The 26,343-nt window shown below is 40.5% G+C and overlaps 1 protein-coding gene across 2 annotated transcripts in view; it reads left to right on the plus strand.

Annotated features, from left to right (window-relative positions):
* LOC110959280 (cGMP-inhibited 3',5'-cyclic phosphodiesterase 3A-like) overlaps positions 1-26,125 on the plus strand; it is a 59,610-nt gene extending 33,485 nt beyond the window's left edge. For both annotated transcript variants that reach the window (XM_022206093.2, XM_051957796.1), the window contains 14 exons: positions 3,135-3,380; positions 7,196-7,341; positions 7,417-7,532; positions 7,613-7,856; positions 8,107-8,183; positions 8,339-8,523; positions 8,981-9,118; positions 12,085-12,196; positions 13,368-13,475; positions 14,962-15,161; positions 17,518-17,721; positions 17,928-18,089; positions 21,816-22,083; positions 23,862-26,125. In XM_022206093.2, coding sequence (XP_022061785.2) covers positions 3,135-3,380; positions 7,196-7,341; positions 7,417-7,532; positions 7,613-7,856; positions 8,107-8,183; positions 8,339-8,523; positions 8,981-9,118; positions 12,085-12,196; positions 13,368-13,475; positions 14,962-15,161; positions 17,518-17,721; positions 17,928-18,089; positions 21,816-22,083; positions 23,862-24,178 — 2,523 coding nt within the window. In that variant the 3' untranslated portion in view covers positions 24,179-26,125. The remainder of the gene's footprint in view (positions 1-3,134; positions 3,381-7,195; positions 7,342-7,416; positions 7,533-7,612; positions 7,857-8,106; positions 8,184-8,338; positions 8,524-8,980; positions 9,119-12,084; positions 12,197-13,367; positions 13,476-14,961; positions 15,162-17,517; positions 17,722-17,927; positions 18,090-21,815; positions 22,084-23,861) is intronic.
* The last annotated feature ends 218 nt before the right edge of the window (positions 26,126-26,343 follow it).

Here is a 26,343-nt window from a genome sequence, read left to right on the forward strand (position 1 = left end):
GGTGTCTATAAACACACAAATTCATGCTCTTACTGTCTCACTCCCTCCCTGACATTAGCTGAACGGAGTCCATTACTGCCAGGTAATAGGTGAATGTCACAATAGCAGGATGTCATAAAGCTCTGGAGTGGTCTAATGGGTTTTGTTCAGGTTGAGGTGACACATGCACACTCATCCACGCACACACACACACAGACACGCGCTCTTCCAGGAAACTATCTTCCTCTGTGCTTGATGCCTTTTACTCATCACATCGTAGCCTTGAGCCCTGACATGTTTAAAGAGGTAATACAGTCTGTTTAAAGAAGTAAATTGTGAGAATCATTGTTTGAATAAAGAGGGGGGGCTCTGCTGTTGTCACCTTTTATGTTCCATGTTTTCTCTGCAACCTCATCTTCGTCTTTTTTTCTAGCCAATAGCAAACTCTAATACAAGCAAATACAGTTATGTGAGCGAAACAACAGAAACACGAGTTACCCGAGTACCCAAATCGAGTAGAATGATTACAAAAGTGCAAGCAGGCAACTTCCAGGTTCAGGTGACACTGACTGAAATTACAACCAAAGTGGAAAAAGTCTGGCACAGATACAAGCAAAGAAGGAAAAGCAGAGGCTGCTGCCAGTCATGAAGCCGTGCAGCCTCAGGGGGCAGCCAGATGGGAGAGGAGAGGCTTATGGATGGAGTTATCATGTGAGCTCATTTGCTTCATGTGCTGGCACAGTGGGGAGGAGAAAGATGCAGGAGGAGAGCAAGAGTGGGAGGGTGGAAACATCATGATTTGATTCAGCCACTCTAATGATCAGCTTCTATTTGATAAGCTTGTCTTTTGTTCCATTTCAGAATTGATGAATGAATGGCATTTCTTATTAGTATTTTGTTTAATTTGACATTTAGAGTACTGATGTTATCAGTAGACATTGACTCAAAGATAAATTGATATTCCACCAATGATAACCTGAATATGATCATTACATTTTCTTCGTTACATTTTCAATACCAAAAATTGCAGTTTCATACTTTAATCGTAACATACCCATTCTTTGTAACAGTTAATCATCGACCAAATCTGAGGAATTCCACAATTCCTAAACATGTTCCTCCCATAATATCAGTAGCCGCACTAGTCCACGAAATCGGAACAGATAAAGGAAAGAAACAAGACTTGAACTTTGAGGAGCCGATGCACTTTTGTTAGGAATGTTGGCTATAGTAGGGCTGGGAATTAAATGTCACTACTGTCATGATCATGCTCAAGGTTCAGGCAGAAATGTGGGACAACATATAGGCCTCTGTGCTTCAAGTCCAAGGGAAAAATACACAGTACTTTACGGGCATCAACAACAACATTTCCAAGTACTAAATACTGAGTCCTTGAACAGAGAATCCTGGTTTAAATCAAAATTCAACACTGTTTTATTGAGCCAGGGTTCTTGTGTGGCTGCTTGCATTGCCATAACATGGAAGTATTTGAATTTGTGTTTTTTGTTATTTCCTTAAAAGAAAATGGGATTTGTAGAAAAACATGTTCACTCCTCAAAAACCAATAAAATAATAAATCAAAAAACATATGTGTTCCAGGGCTTGAGTATTACAGCAGCACTAGTACCAACAAGCAAACAATATCCAGCATACATTAACAGCTCACAATGAGCTGCTCCAGATTGGTGTTGCTAGTCAAAACTGAGAAACTCAAACAGTGTTCAAGTGTCTGAATTAGTTCAACTTTAGATTTTTCTTCCAGTTGCTGCTAGTAATTTTCTGGAGTTCAAATTTTGTGTAACACAAACTCTCAAAACATTTTTGTTTGTTTACAATATCCATACATATATTTAAAAGAAAACTTTTAAATACATGTATGCTCCCTACCCTCATAGACATGTCACCGGCTACCCTGCTCAAGCCGGGATAAGACGAGACAACAATGCTAATCAGTGTGCATGCACTATCCGGGCCTTATAGTTATTGTTGTTACGAATGTACGGCCGGTTGGAGCCTAAAATATTTATCATAATTAATTTGTACGCAACCGGCTACCAACTTACCTAGCGCGGAAGCAGCCAGCAACAGCACTGAGGGGAGCGGTGGAGCAAGGTCAAACCAACCAATAGGAACTCTTGTCTCTTCCACCAGCGTTGGCCCCGCCCATTTGGTTCAGTCAGATTCTGAAGCAAAACTTTAGAATTCGCAACCAAAACTTTTGAACTTGCAAGCAAAAAATATTAGTTTTGATTGAAGTTAAGTCAATATGTTCTCAAATTATTATATTTTCATTTGCAACCTGTTCTGTTTTGATCTCAAAAAATGTTTTGGGAGGTTGCCACTTAAATTTTTTGGTCTCATATTCTATTTGATTGATCTTTCATTTTTTGATTGCAACTTTATGTTTTTTGGTCTCAACTCTCTTTTTTGGTTGCAAAACCTTTTTTGATTGATTGAGTAATAAAGAAACAAAATTCTCTCCATACGTGTCTCTTGTACAAACCGAGTCTTTAGCTTTCTTCTCGCTCATTTTATGGATTAACTTTGCATTCAGGAAATGATAAATTCTGCATGCATTGCGTGTACTGTACGTGTATAAACAGGCTTGTGTGTATGCATGTGGGTACTGTGAGGAAATTGATTATAAGCTAAAGAGAAGCTGATTAGCACATGTTGGCATTAACAGTGGAATCCATTACTGAAACCACACATGGTTGGCCTTTGACAGAGATGAACCTTTGGGCCTATCAGTCAATATGTTTCATTGCTAACAGCTAAATTTAGGCCGGAGGGAGTTGGGAAGGTGTGTATGAATGTTGTTGGATGTCAGTTAAGGCTGTTTCATGACTATGTTTAATGCTGTCATGTTTCCATACTACATTGCTCCTTCTGAGATTGTGAAATGTTTAATTTAGTGTGAAGACAGATATACGTACTCACAAAACGCTCACAAACGGTAGATGTGCTGTTGTTCTGCCTCCAGTACACGGACAAACATATTCTGTTTCTCTCTCGCTCAGGTATTGAGATAAAGAGGCAGTGCGTCAGTGTGGTTTGACGTCTGTTCATAGCATCACCGCTGTATTCCAACAGAAAACATGAACAGAGAATGATTATCTCATTTCCTGTACTTGTCCTCTCATTTTGTCTTCCAGTCTTCAGGCACCAGTGTGGTGGTGGACATCGCAGTGATGGGTGAAGCCCACGGTTTGATCTCAGACCTGCTGGCAGATCCATCACTGCCCCCGAACACCTGCAGCTCTCTGAAGGCTGTCAGCAACCTCCTCAGCACCCAGATCAGCCTCCAGCCACTGCACCGGCCTCGCATCCCAGCAGACCCACACACCTGCTCGGACTCTGAGGACGGGCCGGAGAAAGTGGAAAGATTGGCCATTCCAAAGGTTAATGTTTGACTTTCTGAGAATTCTTGCTCATTCTTGTGTTTTCTTGTGTTTGCAATAATATTAGAAGTTATTTAGATGTAAATAACTGGAATTTTACTCAGCAGCTGATATGAAGGCAGCACTGAATGGCTACAATGGTGGTCTGTTGTATGGAGCTGATTAGCAAGAATAGGAAAATCGACACCGGTGTCATTTGCAGCAGTGGTTCCCAACCTAAATGCCAGGGCCCCACAAAGGACTCTACAAAATATATAAGGAGACACAAGTTCAAAATGATTGGATGAAACAAGAAAAAAAATATTTTGGCAGGCTTTTCAATAATTATTGCAATGTAACTAAGTACTGATGCAAATTATCAGAGTTGTGAAGCCACAAAGAGACTGAAGTGTAAAATCAACTTTAAACATATTTTCCCAACAAGAAGCAAGTATGTACTTGCATACTAGAAACTGCTGTGTGAATACCAACTCTTTTTTAAAATTAGACATATAATGGGAAGGATGCATGAGTGTAACTATGGGAATTATGTTAATTTGCATTGTGCTGTAGTGCAGTGGTTCAAATGATCAGCTCATCATCAAGCCTCTGCAGAAGCCTGATGACGAGCTGATCATTTGAGTCAGGTGTGTTGGAGCAGAGAAGCATCTAAAACATGCAGGACATGGGGTCCTGAGGAACAGGGTTGAGAACTACTGCTGTAGTGAACCAAAACAAGTTATGTCATAAACTTCTGTTCCCTTTGTATTTCAAGATGCAAAACCACAGGCAAATATTGTAATTAGTAAGGAAAATATTTCTGAAATAGTGACATCAGATGTATCACCATACGTCTGCTCACAGAGAGACATTTAGCTTATCCGTGTGCTGTAGTACACAGGTGATACCCAGGTGTGCCTCCCCTGCATGCATCACTCACCTCTATCATTTCCTCCCCCACTGCCGGCAGAGTGTGGGCCTCTAATGTAGCTAACAATGACGCAAAAGCTTCCACGGGGCTTTTTAATGTTTTACAAGGCCAGCGCTTCAAAATGTATGCAGGCACTTAAGGCGGCAAGGAAACTAAATAAAGCGTGTGATGCAATGCAGGATAGCCTACCAGGAAAGCGACTAGCAGCTTTAACACTGCCTGAGTGCACTCAAACGCTCGAGTCATGTAGCAGAACTCAATGAGATGCTTCCTCATTTTTAGCTCATTGGGGATTTGTGAGTCTGCATGTGGTTGCTGGTGAAGTTGGTGATTCAGCTCACCTGTGTGGCTGTAAACCAAAGACAGAAATAGCAGCGACATGAAGGTAATCAGTAATGTTGGTGACTCAGGACCATTTCTTTCTCAGGTTTAGCCTTTCCTTGACAGGACCCTGAAATGCTACATTTTTTAGTTGCAGGCCTTGGTGTAATTTGTACTTTTGCTTGTAGTTACGGTTGGATTTGCCTTTTACTTGTCTTTTCTTTGTGTTTAACTCATTTTGTTCAGAGTATTTGTCTTGTTTATTGCAGCTTCCTCACATTTTACTAACATCTATGCACAGATTTATCTTTATTTAATTTCTTATTACTCCCAAAGCTCCCACCCTCATAAGACTGGAATTATATGATAAATTTACTGTAAAACAGGCAAAGTGAACATCACACCCATTATTTTTATGAGCTACATTATTGTTGGATAATGACGTGTTGCAGATGTTTCAGATCTAAACTTAAAACTGCAGCAACATACACTAGAGAGAGACCGATTATCGGCATGTCCTATTATCGATGCAGATATTTGACATTTTCCAGATTATTGGTAAATTAATGACTGATTATTGATGAACTAAATGCGCTCCTTCAGGTCTAATGCAGCAGCCACTCTCTGTCTGTCGTCACTCTGTGGTGTCAGAAATGTTTGTCAAGCAGAGACTACAAACACTGAACAAGAAACACAAGTTGATTGCACAAAGCAGGAAATTAGCTGCTCTCACTGTGGCTATTATGCTAACGGCTAGCGACTGAGTTAGAAGGCAGCCAGAGTTTACCCTTAAACAGACTCAGGAAAACAATAATCAATAATTCTTTAAGATCTGGACCTTAGTGAGCAATAGAAGTGATAGAACAGTAAAATATTAAGAAAATAGAGAAGAACAGCAGATGTACCGTAATTGTAGAAGACAAACTGATCAATCTTAGTTGATCCCAGACAGAGGAGAGCATCCTATTTTATTCACTATTATTTCTATTTTACATATTCAGTTATAGTCATCCTCATTAATGAAGAGTCTGGTTATGAATGACAGGGTCCTACTATCACATGCTGTTATAACATTTAAGGTATATCAGTTATCTGCTATTCTTGATTACCAATAATCAGAACCCATATCGGTTGATCGCTACAACACAGTACTAAAACTCACAAAAGGTAAAGCTATTTTCAGAAACTGTGCCCTTCTTCTGTCTCTATTTTACTCTCCTCCTCCTCGTCTGACATTCTTTCACACTCTATTAGAGATCTTTGATTAGATTTCCCTCACTATTGGAGAGAAGCACCACAGCAGCCCCAGTGCATGTGGATGTTTTTTTGGAAGAAATCTGATCCTCTGCTGCCCTCTGTATTTCACTGTGTGTCTGTGTGTGACTTTCAGAAAAAAAATAAAACAGCAGTACAAAAACATAAGCTGACAATTAACTGAGTTCAGCTCGTGGCTTTACAACAGAATTTCCAACACTGGATAGATCATCAAGCATGTCTGCTTTCTACTTAGCATTCAGTCTCCTGTAGGCTTTGAGAACAACAGGAATAGGCTTGACAAACATATATGGCTCTGGTTTGATGTCTTTACTTCTTTGACAGAGAAAAATGTGCACAACCGTTGCTCTGCAGAAATATGTCCTTTTTATGTTTTAAGACATATGCCTGAGGCTGAAACTTCTGGTTTCAACTTAAAGTTAGAGCTACATTTCTTCACAGTGCAAGTGTGACATTGATGCTGCATTTGTTGGCAGCACTTTTCTGTCTCTAGCTGGTGTGTAGTGTGAACTGTGTCTCTTTTTTTGGATCATTTTATTTTTACATTTTTATGCTCAGAGTAAATGTGATCCAAGCTTTCAAGCCGTCATTATGGATAACCAATGTAAAAAATAGTGTCAGTTACTGTATGGCATGAGTATAATATGAGACAACACTTGTCGTCGTTACATGTCAGAAACAATAGTGGGAAACCTGATGCATAAGAAACATGAAAGCATAAACAAGCATTGTGAGTAGCTCAGCATCTATACAGCAACATTTGCGGAAATCAATTCTTTTCATGCGGCATTTGTCAAAGATGAACACCAGTGAGGCACAATGTTGTCCACTTTGCACTGCAACATTCAGCAGCACAGCTACATAGGCTCAGTAGAGCAGCAGTGTACTTTTGAGATGAAAGGGCATGTGCACAGCAGTTGTTCCTCTTTCCAATAAATGTGTGTGTTGGAATTTGAGCAAAAGTGAAAAGACAGTAAGAAATTTAAGCACAAAGACTTTAAAATTTGAGTTTTCCATTTCCAGATTCCCATCATAGACTTTACGGTGCCTAAGACAGCTACACAGACATCTACAGTCATGTTGACATGCACAAAATATATTCTTGGGTCAAGAAAGAAGGAAGGTACAAAATTTGAATGTCTAGTTTTCATATTGCATATACATACAGGCAGGGTTGTATGTGCAGTAAGATATACTACAACTACTTTTGCAAAATCCTGAACTTTTAAATTGCCTCCGAAGCCTTAACACTGTGTATGCTTCCTTATGAAGCTGTTGTAGTGTTTAAATGTGTATATCTGTGTTGCAGCGTCTCAGGCGGAGTCTGCCCCCAGGATTGCTGAGGAGAATTTCATCGACTTGGACCACAACCACCTCAGCTACGGGGCTGCCTACCATTGAGCCGGGCCCTGTGCGCAGAGACCGCTCAGCCAGCATCAAACACACTCCAGACAGGTAATGAAGCTCACTCAAAGATATACAGGGGATAGTGTCATTTCTTGATCTGACTGTTTCCTTAAATTCAACCAGTGAACTGTGGGGCAACTCGGTGATGATGACCATCTCAAAGAGTCGATCCATGTCGGCCTCCTGTGCTCCCTCCGTCACGTCCAACCACCTCTACAGCAAACCACTGGGAAGACTGGGTGTGTGTTTGCATACCGACTGAGAAAATAACTTGAGTGTTTTAAGAGAGTGGTTTAAAGTCTGAAACCGTCTTTTTCAGGTTTACCCCCCTCCAACATATCACCTCTGGGCTCTCCGTGCCCGTCCCCTCCCGTCCAGGGCACGCCTGTCTCTAGCCCGACAATAAAGACTTGTTCAGTGCAGCTTCCTGAGCCGGCTGGGCCGCTAACAGAGCGGCTACCTGCCTCTGTGGCCCCCAAGAGCCATCACAGAGCCTTAACTCACAGCCAGAGCGCCCCGAGCTCCACCACCACTCACTGGCGGCCTCCATCGCTCTGCGGCAGGTAACTCACATGCGGTCGCATAGCAGATTAATTCTTTCCTTGCCAGTCTAATGAGCAAATCTAAATATAGAAAACTTAAACTCACAATTCATGTATGAGTGTTCATTTGTGTGAGAATGAGAGGAAATTAGTCACTTCATTAGTCGGTACTGAGAGGACGGGAGCTGGGTTAATTATTAGATGAAAGAGAATGATCAGGATGGACCACTGCTTATCCTCTGAATACGTTTCTCTGCTCTCTGTCTGGCAGCTGTGGCAGGCCGTTCGGAAGTCGACTAAACCATGGGGTAGAATCTGTTGACAAAGGAGACAGAATACCACATCCAGGTAAAGTACAGAGTGCAAAATTTTCTGCCTTTATTTAGAATTAGGCTTACTAATCAATAAGTGATGGGGCCAAAGAGTTTGGTAATCGAAGCATCTATGTAGAAAATTCAACAAAAGAAAATCTTTTGCGTATACATGTGTAATGTTTTTTCCAGATGAGCGTGCAGTGGCTTCATCAGACTATGACAGCACCTACGACAGCACCTATGAGACCAACCACAGTGACAGCAGCGACTTTGCACAGAATGAAGAGGAGGGAGAAGGAGGCAAGAAGCTGCCTGAAGCGAGGGAGTTTCCAGCAGATGTCATCGTTCTCCACCCGCTCCTGCCATCACCAGAGGTAGGCAATCAGACAGGCTTCATTTGACATCAAGGAAACAAGTCATGAACTGAAGAAGCCGCCTGGATGGGAGGTGAAACGTCTTCAAGCACCTATAAGACAAGCAATTTGCTTCTTTTTTTTTAACTGAATCTAGTAGACTTACAATAACCAGGATGGCTGAGAATGTGTACAGACAGGTCATGTACTTCAAGTTTTTCCAGTAAACAGTAAATACAGAACAAAGATCATTTCTGTTCCCAAAAAAATTAACCTTCATTTATTTCCATTAGGTAGCTGCTTGATAAACATTAAGCACTGCTAAAGATCCATCTCCTAAATGGAGTATAATACTTTGCTTTCTCTTGCTTAGCAAATTCTGAAAAGTTGAAATGCTGAAAGATACTTTACTGTACTTGGAAATATTTATCTGTATTTTTCCTGACCTTTTCTTTATGCTTTTACCATTCCTTGGCAGGACAAGCCAATCCTGGCCTCAGAGGCCCCCGTAACGCCAGCACTGGAGCCTCTGATGAGTCAACTCGTCAGCTGGAACTTCCCCATTTTCAGTCTTGTGGAGAAGACTCATGGTAAAACGGGCTGCATTCTCAGCCAGGTAAATACTTATTAATGAGGAAACTGTGCAACCTGTATCCATCCATTATCTATACAGTGAACCCTCGTTTATCGCGGGGGTTACGTTCCAAAAGGAACCCGCGATAGGCGAAATCCGTGAAGTAGTCAGCTTTATTTTTTACAGTTATTATACAATACTGCACCTGGGGGAGCGCTGCAGCTGCAGCCAGGTGGATGCTGCGGCCTCCTCAGAGAGTGGGCCCGGCTGACTCAATTGGAGCAGTCGGGGGTGGGAAGGCTCGTACCGGCACTCTTCTCCTGGGGAGCGCAGCTGCGGTGGCCAGAGACTTCTGGGGACCACGTCCACTGTCCGGTTGACGGCGGGGGAAAAGAATAAGGCTGCTCCGTCGGCTCCGTCTTTCAGGGTGTCTCACTATATGGAGACCAAGGAGAGAAATGATCCAGTGCTCCACAGCAGGCAGCGCTGGCCTGTATGGCAGAGGAGACGAGGCGCAGAGACTGTTCACGTTGGTCAGTCAATCAGGGTGCAGAACACAATGCACCATTTAAAAAAAGCATAAAAAAACTGCACTAAAAAAATCCGTGAAACAGCGAAGCCGTGAAAGGTGAACCGCGTTATAGCGAGGGTTCACTGTACACCGCTTAATCTTCATTAGGGTCACGGGGGGGCAGGAGTCTATCCCAGCTGACTTGGGGCGAAGGCAGGGGACACCCTGGACAGGTCACCAGTCTGTCGCAGAGCTACATACACACGTGGACAAAATTGTTGGTACCCCTCAGTTAAAGAAGGAAAAACCCACAATTCTCACTGAAATCACTTGAAACTCACAAAAGTAACAATAAATAAAAATTTATTGAAAATTAAATAATCAAAAACAGCCATTACTTTTGAATTGTTGATTAACATAATTATTTTAAAAAACAAACTAATGAAACAGGCCTGGACAAAAATGATGGTACCTCTATAAAAGATTGAAAACTATTTGACCAGAGTGACATGATTAACTCAGGTGTGTCATTTAATTGACATCACAGGTGTTTCCAAACTCATAATCAGTCAGTCTGCCTATTTAAAGGGAGACAAGTAGTCACCCTGCTGTTTGGTGAAAAGGTGTGTACCACACTGAACATGGACAACAGAAAGCGAAGGAGAGAATTGTCCCAGGACATCCGAAAAAAAAATTATAGACAAACATCTTAAAGGTAAAGGCTATAAGACCATCTCTAAACAGCTTGAAGTTCCTGTGACAACAGTGGCTCATATTATTCAGAAGTTCAAGACCCACGGGACAGTAGCCAACCTCCCTGGACGTGGCCGCAAGAGGAAAATTGATGACAAATTGAAGAGACGGATCGTTGGAATTGTATCCAAAGAGCCCAGAGCAACCTCCAAAGAAATTAAAGGTGAACTCCAAGGCCAAGGTACATCAGTGTCAGATGGCACCATTCGTCGTTGTTTGAGCCAAAGTGGACTTCATGGGAGACGACCAAGGAGGACACCACTGCTGAAAAAAACTCATAAAAAAGCCAGACTGGAATTTGCAAAAATGCATGTTGACAAGCCACAAAGCTTCTGGGAGAATGTCCTTTGGACAGATGAGACCAAACTGGAGCTTTTTGGTAAGGCACATCAACTCTATGTTCATAGACTCAAAAACCAAGCATACGAAGAAAAGAACACTGTCCCTACGGTGAAACATGGAGGAGGCTCAGTAATGTTTTGGGGCTGCTTTGCTGCATCTGGCACAGGGTGTCTTGAAAGTGTGCAAGGTACGATGAAATCTGAAGACTATCAAGGCATTCTGGAGAGAAATGTGCTGCCTAGTGTCAGAAAGCTTGGTCTCAGTCGCAGGTCATGGGTCTTCCAACAGGACAACGATCCAAAACACACAGCCAAAAACACCCAAGAATGGCTGAGAGAAAAGCGTTGGACTATTCTAAAGTGGCCTTCTATGAGCCCAGATCTGAATCCCATTGAACATATGTGGAAGGAGCTGAAACATGCCATTTGGAGAAGACACCCATCAAACCTGAGACAACTGGAGCTGTTTGCTCATGAGGAGTGGGCCAAAATACCTGTTGACAGCTGCAGAACGCTCATTGACAAATACAGAAATCGTTTAATGGCAGTGATTGCCTCAAAAGGTTGTGCAACAAAATATTAAGTTATGGGTACCATCATTTTTGTCCAGCCCTATTTCATTAGTTTGTTTTTTTAAATAATTATGTTAATCAACAATTCAAAAGTGATGGCTGATTTTGATTATTTAATTTTCAATAAATTTTTATTTATTGTTACTTTTGTGAGTTTCACGTGATTTCAGTGAGAATTGTGGGTTTTTCCTTCTTTAACTGAGGGGTACCAACAATTTCGTCCACGTGTATATACAGACACAATCACACTCACATTCACACCTACGGACAATTTAGAGTAACCAATTAACCTCATCATATTGTTGGACTGTGGGAGGAAGCCAGAGTATCCGAAGAAAACCCACGCATGCACAGGGAGAACATACAAACTCCATGCAGAAAGATCCCGGGAATGCCAGCTGCAAACCAGGGATCTTCTTGCTGCAAGGCGAGAAGTGCTAACCACTACTCCACTGTGCAGCCCACAATACTTACAATTCTGGAGCATTTTAAGAATCTGTCAACTAGTTTTCAAAGACTGTGTGTTTGCACAGCAGATTATAGTATGTAAGCTGATTTGTATGTTTATAAATGTCACGACAGTGGAAAATGACAAATAAGTCTGGTCAAAAGAAGATACAACTCATAGTATGTACAAAACAAGAATTTTCTTAGATTCACATCCCTGTATACATTATCACTATATAACCTTGCTACAAATCGAGTATATTAGTCACAATATAGCTAAGTGTTAAAATCAAACAAATGGATTTAGTAAGGTTTTTCTTCTCTTTTTACAACTGCACAGATGATTTTCAATGTGGACTACGCTTTTCTCGTGTTCCTTTCCAGGTTTCTTATCGGCTCTTTGAGGATACGGGTCTGTTTGAGACCTTCAGGATTCCTGTACAGGAGTTCATGAACTACTTCCACGCTTTGGAGAACGGATACAGGGACATCCCTTGTGAGTTGAAGGTTCCACATGCTTTTGAAAATAAAATGCAACAGTACCATTAACTGCCACAAGGTGGATGTATTGCTCATAAAGTCAACATTTCACAGCAGGCATCGTTGCTCCTCCAGAAGTGTGTGGCATGTGTTTACTGTACAGTTAGCTGGAATATTAGTTAGTGACTGAAAATATGTTGACACTATGAGTTGACATACAGCATTTGCTTTTGCTTTAATGTAATGTTTGAATCTTATACAATGCAATAAAAATCTAAAACAGTTTCACATTTTGACATGGCAGTCTTTCTACCTGCCTTAACATTTATGTAGTTTTAGAATCACTGAAAATTATATATCACCAAACAATGGAGGTAATCAAATATGATTGGGAAATCTGGACATTTAGAGAGAGGTGGTGATATAGAATCAATACGAATGTTGCATTAAAAATGTCACTACACAACTAAGTCTTAAACATTTATTGCATTATACATTTGGGCTTTTAAAGCTAGTAAATGTGTGATTTGCCCCATTTTGACCAGATTTCTACATTATTGGATTCAAACCTTGTATGAAGGACCAAAGTGTGTTACAACCATTGTTTGTAACACACTTTATGGTGACTCCCAATCATATTTCCAGCAAATACATACTCGATATTCCCTCATAGCCCGAATGGACTGCTTTGGGATGTCTGGGAATTTTGCTTTGGATGACTTCTTTAGGCAGACCTCAGACTTCATCTAACAATTCCATTACACTGACATAACTAGGAAATATGTATAGTATGTGGTTAATTGGCAGCTCAAATGATTTACAGTATTTGTCTGAGCTGGTCAAGCTGCTCTTCAAATGTTTTAATCTAAAATTTTTGTCTTATTTAAAGGAATGCAAATGAAAGAATGTGACCAAAGTGAGAGCACTTACTGTTTAGTAGTTGTATTTTTATTAAATGGCCTATACAGTGAATTTAAAAATGTATTTTTTAAAATGTGGACATATATTTTACAGGTATATCATCTTTCATAGCCTACAATGTGATACTAGTGTGAAAATACCTGATAAGTGTCACCTTGTGTTCTTATCAAGCTGATATGATTATTAAATTTATACTCCATCTGGATTTATTTACTGTTGTCTTTCTGCCTGTACTTCTGTTAGCATTTTTATGTTAATCTCCGCAGATCACAACCGGGTCCATGCCACTGATGTGCTACACGCTGTCTGGTACCTCACCACTCAGCCTGTACCAGGCCTGCCCACCCTGCTGACGGAAAACGGAATACACACTGGTACGAACTCTTTATACTTACAGTAGCTTCTTATAATCAAACCTCGAGGTTGTTTCCTCTTCTTAGTCTGCAGTGTTGCTTAAATCTCTAATTTTGTTTCCATTCTTTTAGATTCAGCAGCAGCATTCTGATGGCTTATCAATGTACTTTTCTGTTATTGTCATGTTTTGATCTCAAATTTAGATGCTTAAAGGCATTAAGAGGAGATTTAATTTCCTACGACTTTGAACGTAGCATGCGCATGCACACATACCACCTCTCCCTCACCCCCCTCTAACCTCCCCCCTCTTAACATTTACGAAGAAACGCCCCCTCCAGAAACTTGCGTAGGACTCGTGAAGTTGTCTTTTACGGCTGGGTCCTCCTGGATCTTTATCTGCCATTATGTAAAAAAAGATGAGCAAAACAAGTCGCCAGCTAACTATGAAGCTATACCAAAGCAACACATACAGAAAACACGTAAGTCCAAGGCGTACGTAATCTACGTAACTAGGCCTGAGCCGGAAGATTTTTGATTGACAGGAAAGGGAGCAAACCAAACGCCTCGGTCCGAGCGCATTGATTGGCTGATGTTTTTCAGGTCCTGCCATGTCCACAGTTATTTTTTTTATTTTTTATTCTTTTAGAGACCATACATACAAGTCCAATAAAGGTCAGTATATTCATTTTCTGTGAATCAGACAAATTAAACAAAAGAAAACATCCTCCATAATGCCTTTAAAGTAGGTGGAACATCAGTTTCTGTCTATTCTTTGCGTACTCTTGGAGAAAATGTCACAGATTCACAGAGAGAAGCTTTCAAAACAAATACAAGCCAAATCAGAGAACATACACACACGTCGCATGACAGACAATCAGGCATTCATCCAGTGTTTTAAAGTGCATAGACAAACGGAGACATAAGCACGCAATAAATTATTTACACGTATAGAACTGTCTTGCCTCCACAAGACAAATGGCTGAATAATCACCGGATGCATTTAGTCTTCCTTATGGGTCCTGACCCAGAACCAGGGTTTACAACTGCAGTAAACGTCTCTCCTTGTGACCTGTACTTGTGACTCTTTATATTTTATAGAGTCACAAGTACAGTGTGACAGAAAACCGTTGTACTACTTCATATTTCATTAGTGCATTTATTTTTATTCTCTCTGTTGCTAATATTGGTTTATCACTGGCAAGATATTGAAGAATGTGTAAAACTGTGAACTTGAGGGCGCCTGACACAGCGGCCCGGGTTCGATTCCCGCTCGTGGCCCTTTGCTGCATGTCTTCTCCCAACTCTTCTCCCTGTTTCCCGTCTATCTTTCACTGTGACTATCAAATATAGAAAAGGCCAAAAGAAAATATATTAATAAAACAAACTGTGAACTTGCCGGTTCTACCTAAATAATACACTCTAATAACACACTGTGTTTTATAATAAGTGACAAAGAGGCAACATTTAAAGTCTGAGTCACTGATGGGGTTTTCTTTCTGCCTGCAGACTCAGAAAATGGTATCACGCCTGGTGCCACAGGCTTCCTGTTGTCCAAGATGCACTCTGTGCTGGAAGAAGGCTATGGCTCCCTGGCTGGTCTAATTCCAGGCCTGGAGCTCATGGCTCTGTATGTAGCTGCTGCCATGCATGACTATGACCACCCTGGAAGAACCAACGCCTTCCTAGTAGCGACCAGTGCACCACAGGTAAACAAATGCAGCAATGCTTCAGTGGCACTGAAGGCCTGGCGAGCAGCTGGGTTTACAGAGAGTTGGCGTTGATGGATAATGAGGTGCATTTATTGTAGGTGTCACTACAAATAAGTGCCGCTCCAACTGGGATGTCATGCACTTCCCACAAGCAAACACCAGGCTCAGAAATATGAGAAGGTCATTAATACAGTTCCAGCTCATGCTTCTGTATGTCCAACAAAGCAACTCCAATGATTATGATATACAGTGGTAGAAAAAAGTTTTTGGACACCCTTTAAATTTTACAGTCTCAAATATTACCATGAAATATTTGGGGAAAAATCTTTTTGTGTTTAAAAAGGTGTGGCTGCATAAGATAGACACAAACAAATACAAATTATATCATTTTCTTTTATTGTTTACAAGAAAAACTAACAAAACTAAATTTCTTAACAGTTTCAATATGTCAGTTCTCAACATTGGTATCAAAGTCAACAATTAACAGAGAATGTGTTAAAACTGAACAAACAAACCATCCCATAATCAGATTAATATTTAATAGTCCTGCCATTAGCTCGCAGTAGAGCTCTAATCCTGGCTGGCATGTTCTCCACGAGCCTTTCATACTGTTGAAGGGTAGTCTTGTTTGATTCTTCTTGAATTACTGCTTTTAATTCTTCTAAATTCTTTGGTTGATGCTTTGAAACAGACCTTTTGATAGCCCACAACAGATTTGCAATGGGGCTCATGTCCAGGGATTGAGTTGGCCACTCTAAGACCTGAATACTGAGCTCCTGCAGCCAAGTTCTTCTGGCCCTGGATGTGTGGCAAGAGGCATTATCTGGTAGAAACATCCACTTTTGACCTTGACGGAAAAGGAGCATGTGGGTTTTGAGAATGGGACAATGCTTGTGTATTGTGCCATCAGTCAGTGACATGACCAACACCAGCAGCACTCATGTATCCCCAAACCATGATACTGCCTCCACCGTGCTTGACAGTAGGTACGGTACATGCTGGAGATAATGCTTCTCCTGGCCTTCTGCATACCCTCACATTTGCAGGAGGAAGATAAAGCTGAAAACTGGACTCATCTGACCATAGAACCATAGTCTCTCATTGATCAGGGGCTTCTTGACAGCCTTGTAGGACCTTAAACCATGACCCGAAAGTCGGCCACTTACAGTGCAGGAGGAACACTGGACACCAGTTTGGTTCGACCGCTGCTGCTGAAGCTCCTGTGATGTCATTTAGCGGTTTTCCTGCAGTTTGCATGCGGATCAGGATGTGGTCATTTCTTGCTTAATAAACCCTTGGATGCTCAGATCTTGGTTTTTCTTCCAAGCTGTTGGTTCGTCTGTGTTTCTGCAGAATCTATCCAACTGCTGAAGGACTGCATCTGTACTTCTTGGCTATCTGGCAGCAGCTGTACCCTTCCTGGTTGAGAATCTGTATCTTCAGCCGTGTTTCCTTTTCTTGCGTTAGGTTCCTTGTTTTAGCCATTTTTGTCTCTGAAGAACTTTCAGATGTGCTGGCATTATGTAGACATGAAGCATGGCAACAAAAATTGGGTCTTTTAATAAGAAGATGGCCCAAAACTCAAAGTTTATTTTTATGGAAGCAATCAATTTTCAGTTTTTAATGGCTTTTTTAAGGATTTGTTTAGTATTTCGGCTATGACTGTACTAAAAGAAATTGCGCTTGAAGATGTAAGAGTGATTCTTAATGCAATATTTCACAAATGCATGGGTTGTCCGAAAACCTTTTTCCAAGACTGTATGTTATCTAGTAAACTAAATTCTTCTTTCTACCTGATATGGATTAGAAGGCCAGACAGAAAGCTTTAGGTATGCAGCAGCTAATTATTATTTTATACATAAGCACTAATTTATTGATTGCTTTTGTTTATGCAGTGTTGATAAGCAGCAAATTACGGTTATGTCATTAATATGAAGCTAAAATGCTGTGGAGTGTAGCAGCAGTTTAGTTGTAATGATAATTATGATATAAAAAAGAGTAATGCATGCTACTACGTTATCCTTACTTTGAGCTAATAGGTGTTTTTTTAATGTTTATGTGAAATTAATAAATATAAAAATGAGGCTACTTCTCCTATGAGTTCAAGCATTATTAACAGGAAGATATATACACATCAGGAAGAGCTTAAAGTGATTATGATGCAACCGGAAACCAAAAGCAAAACGGGCTCAACTACAACAACGAAGCATTTCACAATTAGAAAAAGAAGAAGAAACCATTTCATTTAGGTTGAACCCCAGCTACACCATGGCACAATAAATAAGTTTCCCTTTGAATATTAATATTGTCAGTGATAAATAGTCTAATTCCTCTCTCGTCTCTTCCATTAAAGGCTCTTCTATACAATGACAGATCAGTCTTGGAAAACCATCACGCAGCTTCAGCCTGGAATCTCTTCATGTCTCGACCCGAGTATAACTTCCTGGTTAACCTTGAACACGTGGAGTTCAAGCGCTTCCGCTTCCTCGTCATTGAAGCTATTCTGGCCACTGACCTCAAAAAGCACTTTGATTTCCTTGCAGAGTTCAATGCAAAAGTAAACATTCAAATCTGTTTATCATCCATCTATCTGTAATTATTGTGCGATTTTTCTCAGCTCTTCTTTCTTACTTTGTTCTGATTCTGTAATATTAAAAGCATGTCTTTTGGTACAGAATGCCATAAATTTATGTTCACACCAAATCTCTGTGTTTTTCTTTCTTACACATTTGCTGTTTTACATGAATATCCCTGTGTCCTTAGGTGGGTGATGAAGGAGTGTCTGGTATTGATTGGACCAATGAAAATGACCGATTGCTGGTGTGCCAGATGTGCATAAAGCTGGCTGATGTCAACGGACCGCTGAAGTGTAAAGAGCTGCACCTGCAATGGACGGAGGGGATCGTCAATGAATTCTACGAGCAGGTACATTTATAAGAACTTCACTAACAGAAGTGAAATAATTAAGGGTTGGAAAAAAACAGCTAAAAATGAAATGAAATGTACAGAACAGTGGAGATTACATGAAATGACAAATAAGTTGTTAAAATCTGCAAAGTAAATTGCACATTGTACATTTAAAGCCTCCGTAAACTTGGCCTTTAAACAAATGTCCTTCTTTAAGGATTAAATATTTATGACTAAATAAGAAATGGTAAATTAAAAATACATCTTTAGTTATGCTTTATTTATGAAGAGTTTAGCATACTGAAGCTCATTCTCTCTGTCTAATGAATATTAAGTGAGTGTATTTTGATCAGATTTGATAGAAAAACCATCAACTTTCTGCATATTTAGACTGAACCTTAAAGGCACATGGGGCATTGCTGTGTGTCCCAAGCTAAATAACTGTACAAGAACAGAAAATGATTTGAAAGAGACTATCTTCACTGAAAATTCAGACTGTGCAGCACCCAAAATGTAGTTTCTAAGATTTCTGAGGTTTCCAATAGCTGTAGAACAACAAGTTATTTGCATTGAGCTCTAAATACAGGCTGCCACAGTGCATCCTAGATTGAAAGTTACAGATATTATTTTTTTTGTGTGCAGTAAATCAAACTAAACTTGAGCATATCTGCACCAAAAGATGATTGAACAACACGCTTCTTAAGGAAAGTGACAAACACTTTACAGTAGGTCATAAATGATGACAGTGGCTGTCTCATGAGATGTCAGCAGATCTGTTATTTGTTATCGTTAGTAGCAGATCTAAGGATAGTTTTCTGTAATACATTATGGTTGGCATAGGACTAATCATACTGGCTTCAAATCAGGTCATTAACATTCAACTCTTATGGAAAGACTAGGAAATATTGAAATTGTGGTACATTTAACCCCTTAAACTTCAGTGTACCGCCGGCGGTACACCTACTAATTTGCATAGGAATTTCAAGAATGTCCGACGGCTGCAAACGCGATTATACAAACACTATACGCCGATGGAAAGCTTAGATTCTCATGAATCCGCCGGTATAAACCACTTTCAGATGTGATTACCACAGCGGGTGAGAAAAACACATTTGTCCGACAAAAACGAATATCCATCCATCCGTTCTCTATACACGGCTTCAACGCACACAGCGCGACTCACATTTCCGGGTTCATTATTACACACAGAAAAAAAGATTCCACAAAAAACGGCCGTAATCCAACCTTTTACATCCAGATGACACAAGCCAGTAAACTATTTTGTCCAAAACATGTCCTGAAGTCGGTATAAAATCCACGAATCGGTCGTTTTCGAGGAAATGCACCTCGCGATGCGCGTCCAATATTCCCCGTATTTTTCATATTTTTTTTAATTTAAAAATAGAATATTAGCGATTTTTTTTGTACTGAAAACGGCTGGAATTGACTGCAGCTTAAAGGGTTAAAATTATTTCACAAATACTATGATTATTGCACAGGAGACCACTGTTTTCCAAACGACTCCTGCCCACAGAGAAGCACTGGAACAACAGAAAAAGCTTTTGTGGAACAACAGAACCTGCTGTGACTTTAGTCTTTTCTTGTACAACCTCATCAGTTGTAATAAGAAGCTGAATAATCTCTAAATATGTGATAATAAGAGTGCTGCATGTGCGTTTAGGCCACCTACATCAACGGAGAGCTCTTATATCCAAAACCACTGCATAACAGTACCGCTGCATATTATAGGGTTTCGGTTCTTTGCTCCAGAACCCTTCAACAAAGGTTTGTGAATGTAGCTGAATATTCAGAACACTTACCTACTAGCTCATGAATTTGTCAGAGACCATGTGGAAGGATGCCTGGCAACAAATCCTGCTCTGAACTAACAAGACCAGAAAGATAACATCTGATTATCCACAGTGATATGATTACTTGCCTAGCAACAATATTCTAATTAGAATAGCACTAATTTGACATTTAGTGGTATCTGTGATATTTGTTCATCTCATATATTTGTTCTTTTTATTTGTACACAGATGCACAGGCTGTACCAGAAGTTTGTTGTCACAAAGTTCAGTAGTTTCCAAGAGAAAAGTCAATATCAGCATATATTGTGTTTATTTAGTCCATTTTCACTGATGAGCAGTCTGAAATGCCTAATCTGAACTTGGCTGAGGAAAGTGGCCTCCTTCTGATCTGTGCCTGATACTTGGCATTCTGCAGTTCCTCCCAGATCCTCTGTTTAATTCTCATGATTGCTCTGAGAAGCATGTTTGTCCTGAGCATACAGGGATGAGTGAAGTGAGAGAATGGGCGAGAGACAGAGACTGTGGGTATAGTTTCCCTTTTTTTTCCAGAGGGGGAGACATGACCTAAATGTGCCATCCCTGACAGCACTCATTCACAGTCACACAGAGGACGATCACAGAGGAAACGGATGTAAACACGCACACACACGCATTTATATCAAGCTCTGCAATGCACCACTTTGATTTCCTAAACATTAGCAATATCCGCTTCGTACAGTTTTTATTCCTCAGATCAGTGTGACAAAACAGACACACAAACACACATCTCTCCCACTAACCGCTAGTGCTGTGCACTGACGCCATCCAGGTTTCTGGTTGCCATAGCAATTGGAGCTCTTGCTCCTGTGTCCTCCTTGTGAATAGCTTTGAAATCCCCAACATCAGAAAACAAACATGAAAGCCTCGTTGTGACATATGAAAGGAACACAAAAGCTGTTGGGTTGTGCTACATAAACCACGACATGCACAGGGGTATTTTCAAGGTTACAGCAGATGTGGTCTCAGCCAGTGTAAAGATGAACAGTGCGATAAGGAACGCAGTCAGCAAAATAAACCCAAATATTGATTCTAAACGTCTTACATTGCTGAGATACAGCATGCATTCATCACTGCTCTGTTTCTGTGGATGAAAAAAGCCTGACTGACAAGTATCTCAAGGATGAGGGAGGAACGGCAAGGGTCCACTTTGGCTTGTCTTCCTCTGGTGTCCATTTACAGTAAATGACAAATATGATTACAGTACATATGATACTTGTGTGGAGCTTGATGTGGTTGTTGCAGCCAGCATATGCATAGCTGGTGGCCAAAGATAATTAGTCAGAATATTAATGTCTGCATTTACTGGTGATGGCCTTGTGGGTACAAATGTACCGACTGGCCAATCTTTACGGATGGCCTCCTTTGTATGACTGAAATGTACAGATCAACCAAAGCTTGAACGGATGTTTTTCTATTTATGGTCCTCTTGACCTAATTTCAGAAGACTGTACCCAGAGGCAGCATATCTGTGCCTGTGAACTATGCAGAAGACTAACTGCATAGCAGAGATTATATCAGTGATGCAGTATTTACCTATATGTGCCTATAAGTTTTTATTTTATAAAATAATAAGTAGAATTTAATTGACTGAATGTACTACTTTCTTGTTTCCATCATCTATCACCTTGTTGCTCATAAAGTGAAAAAATCTGACTAATTTTGTACCATCACGTCAGATTTTGGTAGTTGATACTAACTTTAACTGAACAGAATCCTAAAAAAAATGACTGAAGGACACATTTCAAGGCAATAATGTTTTTCTGTCCAATTAAATGTTTTCCCTCTCTCTCTAAATTCCATCTTTATATAGTATATAAATGTTTAATTTTCCAGTGTATTTATATTTAACTGTCCCTGTGCCTCCTACATATTTACCATGTTTGTACATTTCTAGGGTGATGAAGAGGCTAGCCTGGGCCTTCCCATCAGCCCATTCATGGACCGTTCTGCTCCGCAACTCGCTAAACTACAGGAGTCATTCATTACTCACATAGTGGGACCGCTGTGCTCCTCCTACGACTCCGCTGCTCTGATGCCGGGACGCTGGGTCGACCCATCCGAGGGGGAGCTGGAGCCAGAAGTGGAGAAGGCAGGACAAGATACAGAGGACGAAGAGGAGGATTTGGCGGATGAGGATGCATCGACAAGTTCTGACAACTCCCGTATGTCGACCTCTTAATTATTCATGCTGTCGGAAACATCTCACTTACTATTTTGTTTGGTCAGAAATGATGAGCCTCGGTGAGCATTTACTCTGACGTCTCTGACGGCTGAAATTAGTGTTCTGTTGCTTGGTGGAATCTGGGGAGATCTGACCGACAGTTTGTTAGAAAAACGTATCAAAACTGATCATGTGAAAACAGCCTTTTTTTTTTTACAGACTGATGATATTTTGTATATTTTTGCTTTGCTACATTCATTGGAAAGAACACTGGAGCACTGAACTTAGTACAATTGTGATATTTTTACATAGAATACAGATTTAATGAATGGCCCATATGATAGGGTTTCAATTTTGGGAAATAACTGTATTTGCTGTTTTGCAACCAGCCCTCCAATCTTAATGACGATATTAGTCAGTTGTTGCTAGCCATTATGAAACCTAACGGAGCACATAAAAACACTCGCTGTGATAGTACTTTGCTGAAGGTTTGCTTAGGTTTTTGACTATCAGTTTGACGACTGGGAGTCGAGCAGCGGGTTCTCATGTTAAAGTCAAGTGATTTTTCAACCCATCCATCCGCCCTGAACTCCTCCCTACACAGATTTTGTGGCAGTGTAACAACAGCACCTGATTCTCTCCCAGCTGTTTTGGGTCATCAGCTTGTGATTGAAGCTTTTAAAAAAATCACCTATTACCTCTAAAGCTCTAAAGTTCACAAATGAACATGTATCAAATTCCAAACAGTAACTCTTGCGGTCTGGCTTGAACTTCAGTCACTGGCCATGAAATAGTTTGGCACATAAGCCTCCTGGAACCCAAATCATTCAGGTTTTTACACAAATTTCACAGTAATATGTAACTTGTTAATTCGTGAGTTTTAACCATGTTAATCGATTCCCCCTGCCCCCCCCCCCCCCTTTTTTTTTTTTTACATTGAACAGAGCCAGGTTAGCCGTTTCTCCCTGTTACCGACTTTCCTACCAAGCCAAATATGAAAGTGGTGTTAAGGGGGAGCTTACCCGGCCGAGTACTAAAAATGACCAATGTTGAAAGTTTCATATTGCACAAACTTTTTAAGATAAGGTATGCAACCTGTACATTTTTAGAGACCTCTAAACACCAACTTTACTGTAAAAACAATTTTTTTTTTTCATTTTGAACAACCTAATTGAAATTAAATACTACTGAATTATGGAACCCGAAATTAGATCTTGTATTTGCCCCAAGCAAAATCTCATGTAATATTTAACATAAAATGATACCAATGCACCACGTACTACTTTAAGTATGAACCTGTGCACCTATTAGGCATTTTGTCATATTTCACTGTGGTTACCATGGCAATGAAACCAAACAATTGCTACAAAGATTTTCGTATATAACTCAGCATAGAATGAAGTTATCAAACAAATGGCTAATAGGTGCATTCTACATAGCCTACACTAGCAGCATGCCAAAAATGGGAAGTTTTGGTCAAAAGCGTAAGAAGATAAATTAAGGGGCAGTTTATGTGTGTCCGAAAATCAAGTTTTGAGAAATTGGCACTTAAAGTTTATAATTGATGATGACTCATTATATAAGCAATCAAATAAAAAAAAATCACCAGGAGAAAGAATACATGTTTAGGTATATGATAATCATCTTTTAAAAAATGTGACTTTTTCACCCAAATATATTTGAAGGTGAAGCTCCCCCTTAATCCAACGTGTCACACTTGTTCTTATAGTCAGGGAATTTCTGAGGAGTTGGTCTAATTGTTGGGTTTGTGTCCTGCAGAGCGACGAGAAACCAAAAAGGTGAGCAGGAGGAAAGTGTTTTGCCAGATCACACAGCATCTTTTGGAAAACCATGAAATGTGGAAAAGAGTGATTGCTGCAGAAGCCCCGGAGGAGGCCCAGGAAGAGAATCCAAACTGCATCAGCAACCCCACCGATCCAATCACAGCCATTCATGAAGAAGAGGAGGAGCAAGCAAGCAAAGAGGAGGAGTTGACTGATGACCTCGATGAAAGGGAAGAGGTACCGGCTATCGAGGAAGAGGAAATCCTTCCCCAATCAGAGACTTCAGGAGAAAAAGAGGAAGAGCCAGAGTGATATTACAAACTTTGACCTCCTCATAAGCCAGGAACGTTGTCTAAAAATGTTTTGTTTCTTTCCTAACTAAACTCTTGATATGGTAGCCAGCACATCACTTTGACACAACACTGTAGAAGATGTTTTGGGTAAAATGTGCCTAATAAAAACAGGGTTGAGGACAGGGATGACCCCAGTGCATCTGACCAGGAGACAGGTGATAGGAGATAAAGATGAATGGAGAAGCTGAGAATGAATATGGACTGTATTTGTTTCTCTTTTAGTATTTCTTTTGGTCTGGATCTGACACCCTGCACCTCACCCAGACTGCCCATCCTGCACTTTGGGCCAACCACCCTGATTCACAAAATTCACTCCACCAGAGAGTAAAACACTGTCACAGACCCCGCTCTTCATTCTTCCTGTTGCTCCCAAGATATCAACACACTGTGGAGCCGCCCAGCTGGTTAAGGATGTGCAACAAGCCCCTTCTCCTTGAAGACAATGGGATGAAAGACAGGGAAAAAGCTGTGTCCACTAAGTGTATTCCAGAAGGAAGTTGAAAAAATAATTCAGAGGTAGTGCATTGTGTACTCAGAAATACACCCACACAAGCTGCAAACACAAACACACACACAAACATACACACTCACACTCACACACACACACACACACACACACACACACACACACACACACACACACACACACACACACACACACACACACAGTGCTGTAGCAGGAACACATTCCTCGCTTGGAACAGAAAAGAAGTTTCACAAAGAACCCTTGTGCTCTAAAAGCTTTATTCTCGAGGAAAAAGACATACAAAACAATGTTTTGTTCATATCAAACAATGTTAGTCGGCGCTCGTTTTCTCCCTGTCCTTTATTAGTCGGTTCAACACACTAACATGTTTCCAGACTGCACAACTCAGGAAGACAGAAACTTGTAGAGAAACAGAAGCAAAAAGGACTTTGAGCATCCTTTTTCCTTTTACTTGCTGCCGCTTCTGGTTCCCTTCAAAAAAGGAACCACAAGGGAAAGAACACACGTTAATGTTATTCACTTTGAAACTGACTTACAAGATACATAACTAGGTAATAACGTGATGTGTTTTCATTTTTCTTTTTCTCCCCTACAACTTTGTAAGGACTATTAAGGATGTTTTTGCCTTTACATTTTTTGACTGCATATGCAGTTTTCCTCAGAGACGTCTTCCTACATGCTGATGACGTGTCTTTTATCAGGTGAGCGGTCTGACAGATCTGTCACAATCTGTCAGGTTGGCTACACCCCCCACTTTCTGACAGTCTCTGAAAGACGGAATCCCAGGTGTGCAAGAGGGTGTAATCCCCGTGTCCCTGTTTATGGAATCGTTGCCCCACTTCCGATATTAATGGCCTCTGTTATCCACCGTTTACTGAAACCTTTCCACTGTGATCAACAGAAACCCACTTTTAGTTTTAAAAACATGAAACGAACCAATTAATGAAATAAAAATACACGTGTATAAATAATGCCACTGCAAGTCACCTTTTGCAAAAAGTAGTTCCTGTAAGGATGAGTCTTAGTGTTACTGAGTATTCTTAAAGTGTTTTTTGGATTAAACAATAATGAAATAGTTTGGCCTGATATCAGCCCCCTCAACTATGGATGAAAGAGGCCTTTGAGACCAGGAAGCAGGTCAATGATTCTGATGAGGCTTACACCCTCTCACACTCCTGGGATTCCATCCTCCATAGACCTTCAGACAGCGGGGGGCATGGCCAGCCTGACAGATTGTGACAGATCTGTCAGGCTGGTCAGCTGATAAGAGACACGTCATTAACACATCGGATGACGCTTCTGAGGAAGACTGCAGACAGTCGAAACATGTAAAGGCAAAAACATCCTTACAAATCCTTACAAAGTTGTTTGATGAAAAGAAAATCCTAACCTAATGAAAAGACAACAAAATGAACACAATCAATCTGGTAATGTGTTTTGTTGAGTAAATACCATTTGTGTGCACATTTTGTGTTCATGTCACAGTAAATGCAGTCGCTAATGACAGGATTTGTTTCATTCCAAAATAATTTTTAGGCTGGTATGTAGGCCAAATGTTTCAGAGAGAAAAGTAATCCAGTAAGCCATACTGAACCTGGCCAGACCTGAGTCACGGCTCCAAAACACCCAAGAAGATT

The sequence above is a fragment of the Acanthochromis polyacanthus genome, chromosome 13, assembly GCF_021347895.1.
Source record: "Acanthochromis polyacanthus isolate Apoly-LR-REF ecotype Palm Island chromosome 13, KAUST_Apoly_ChrSc, whole genome shotgun sequence".
Taxonomy (NCBI): Eukaryota; Metazoa; Chordata; class Actinopteri; family Pomacentridae; genus Acanthochromis; species Acanthochromis polyacanthus.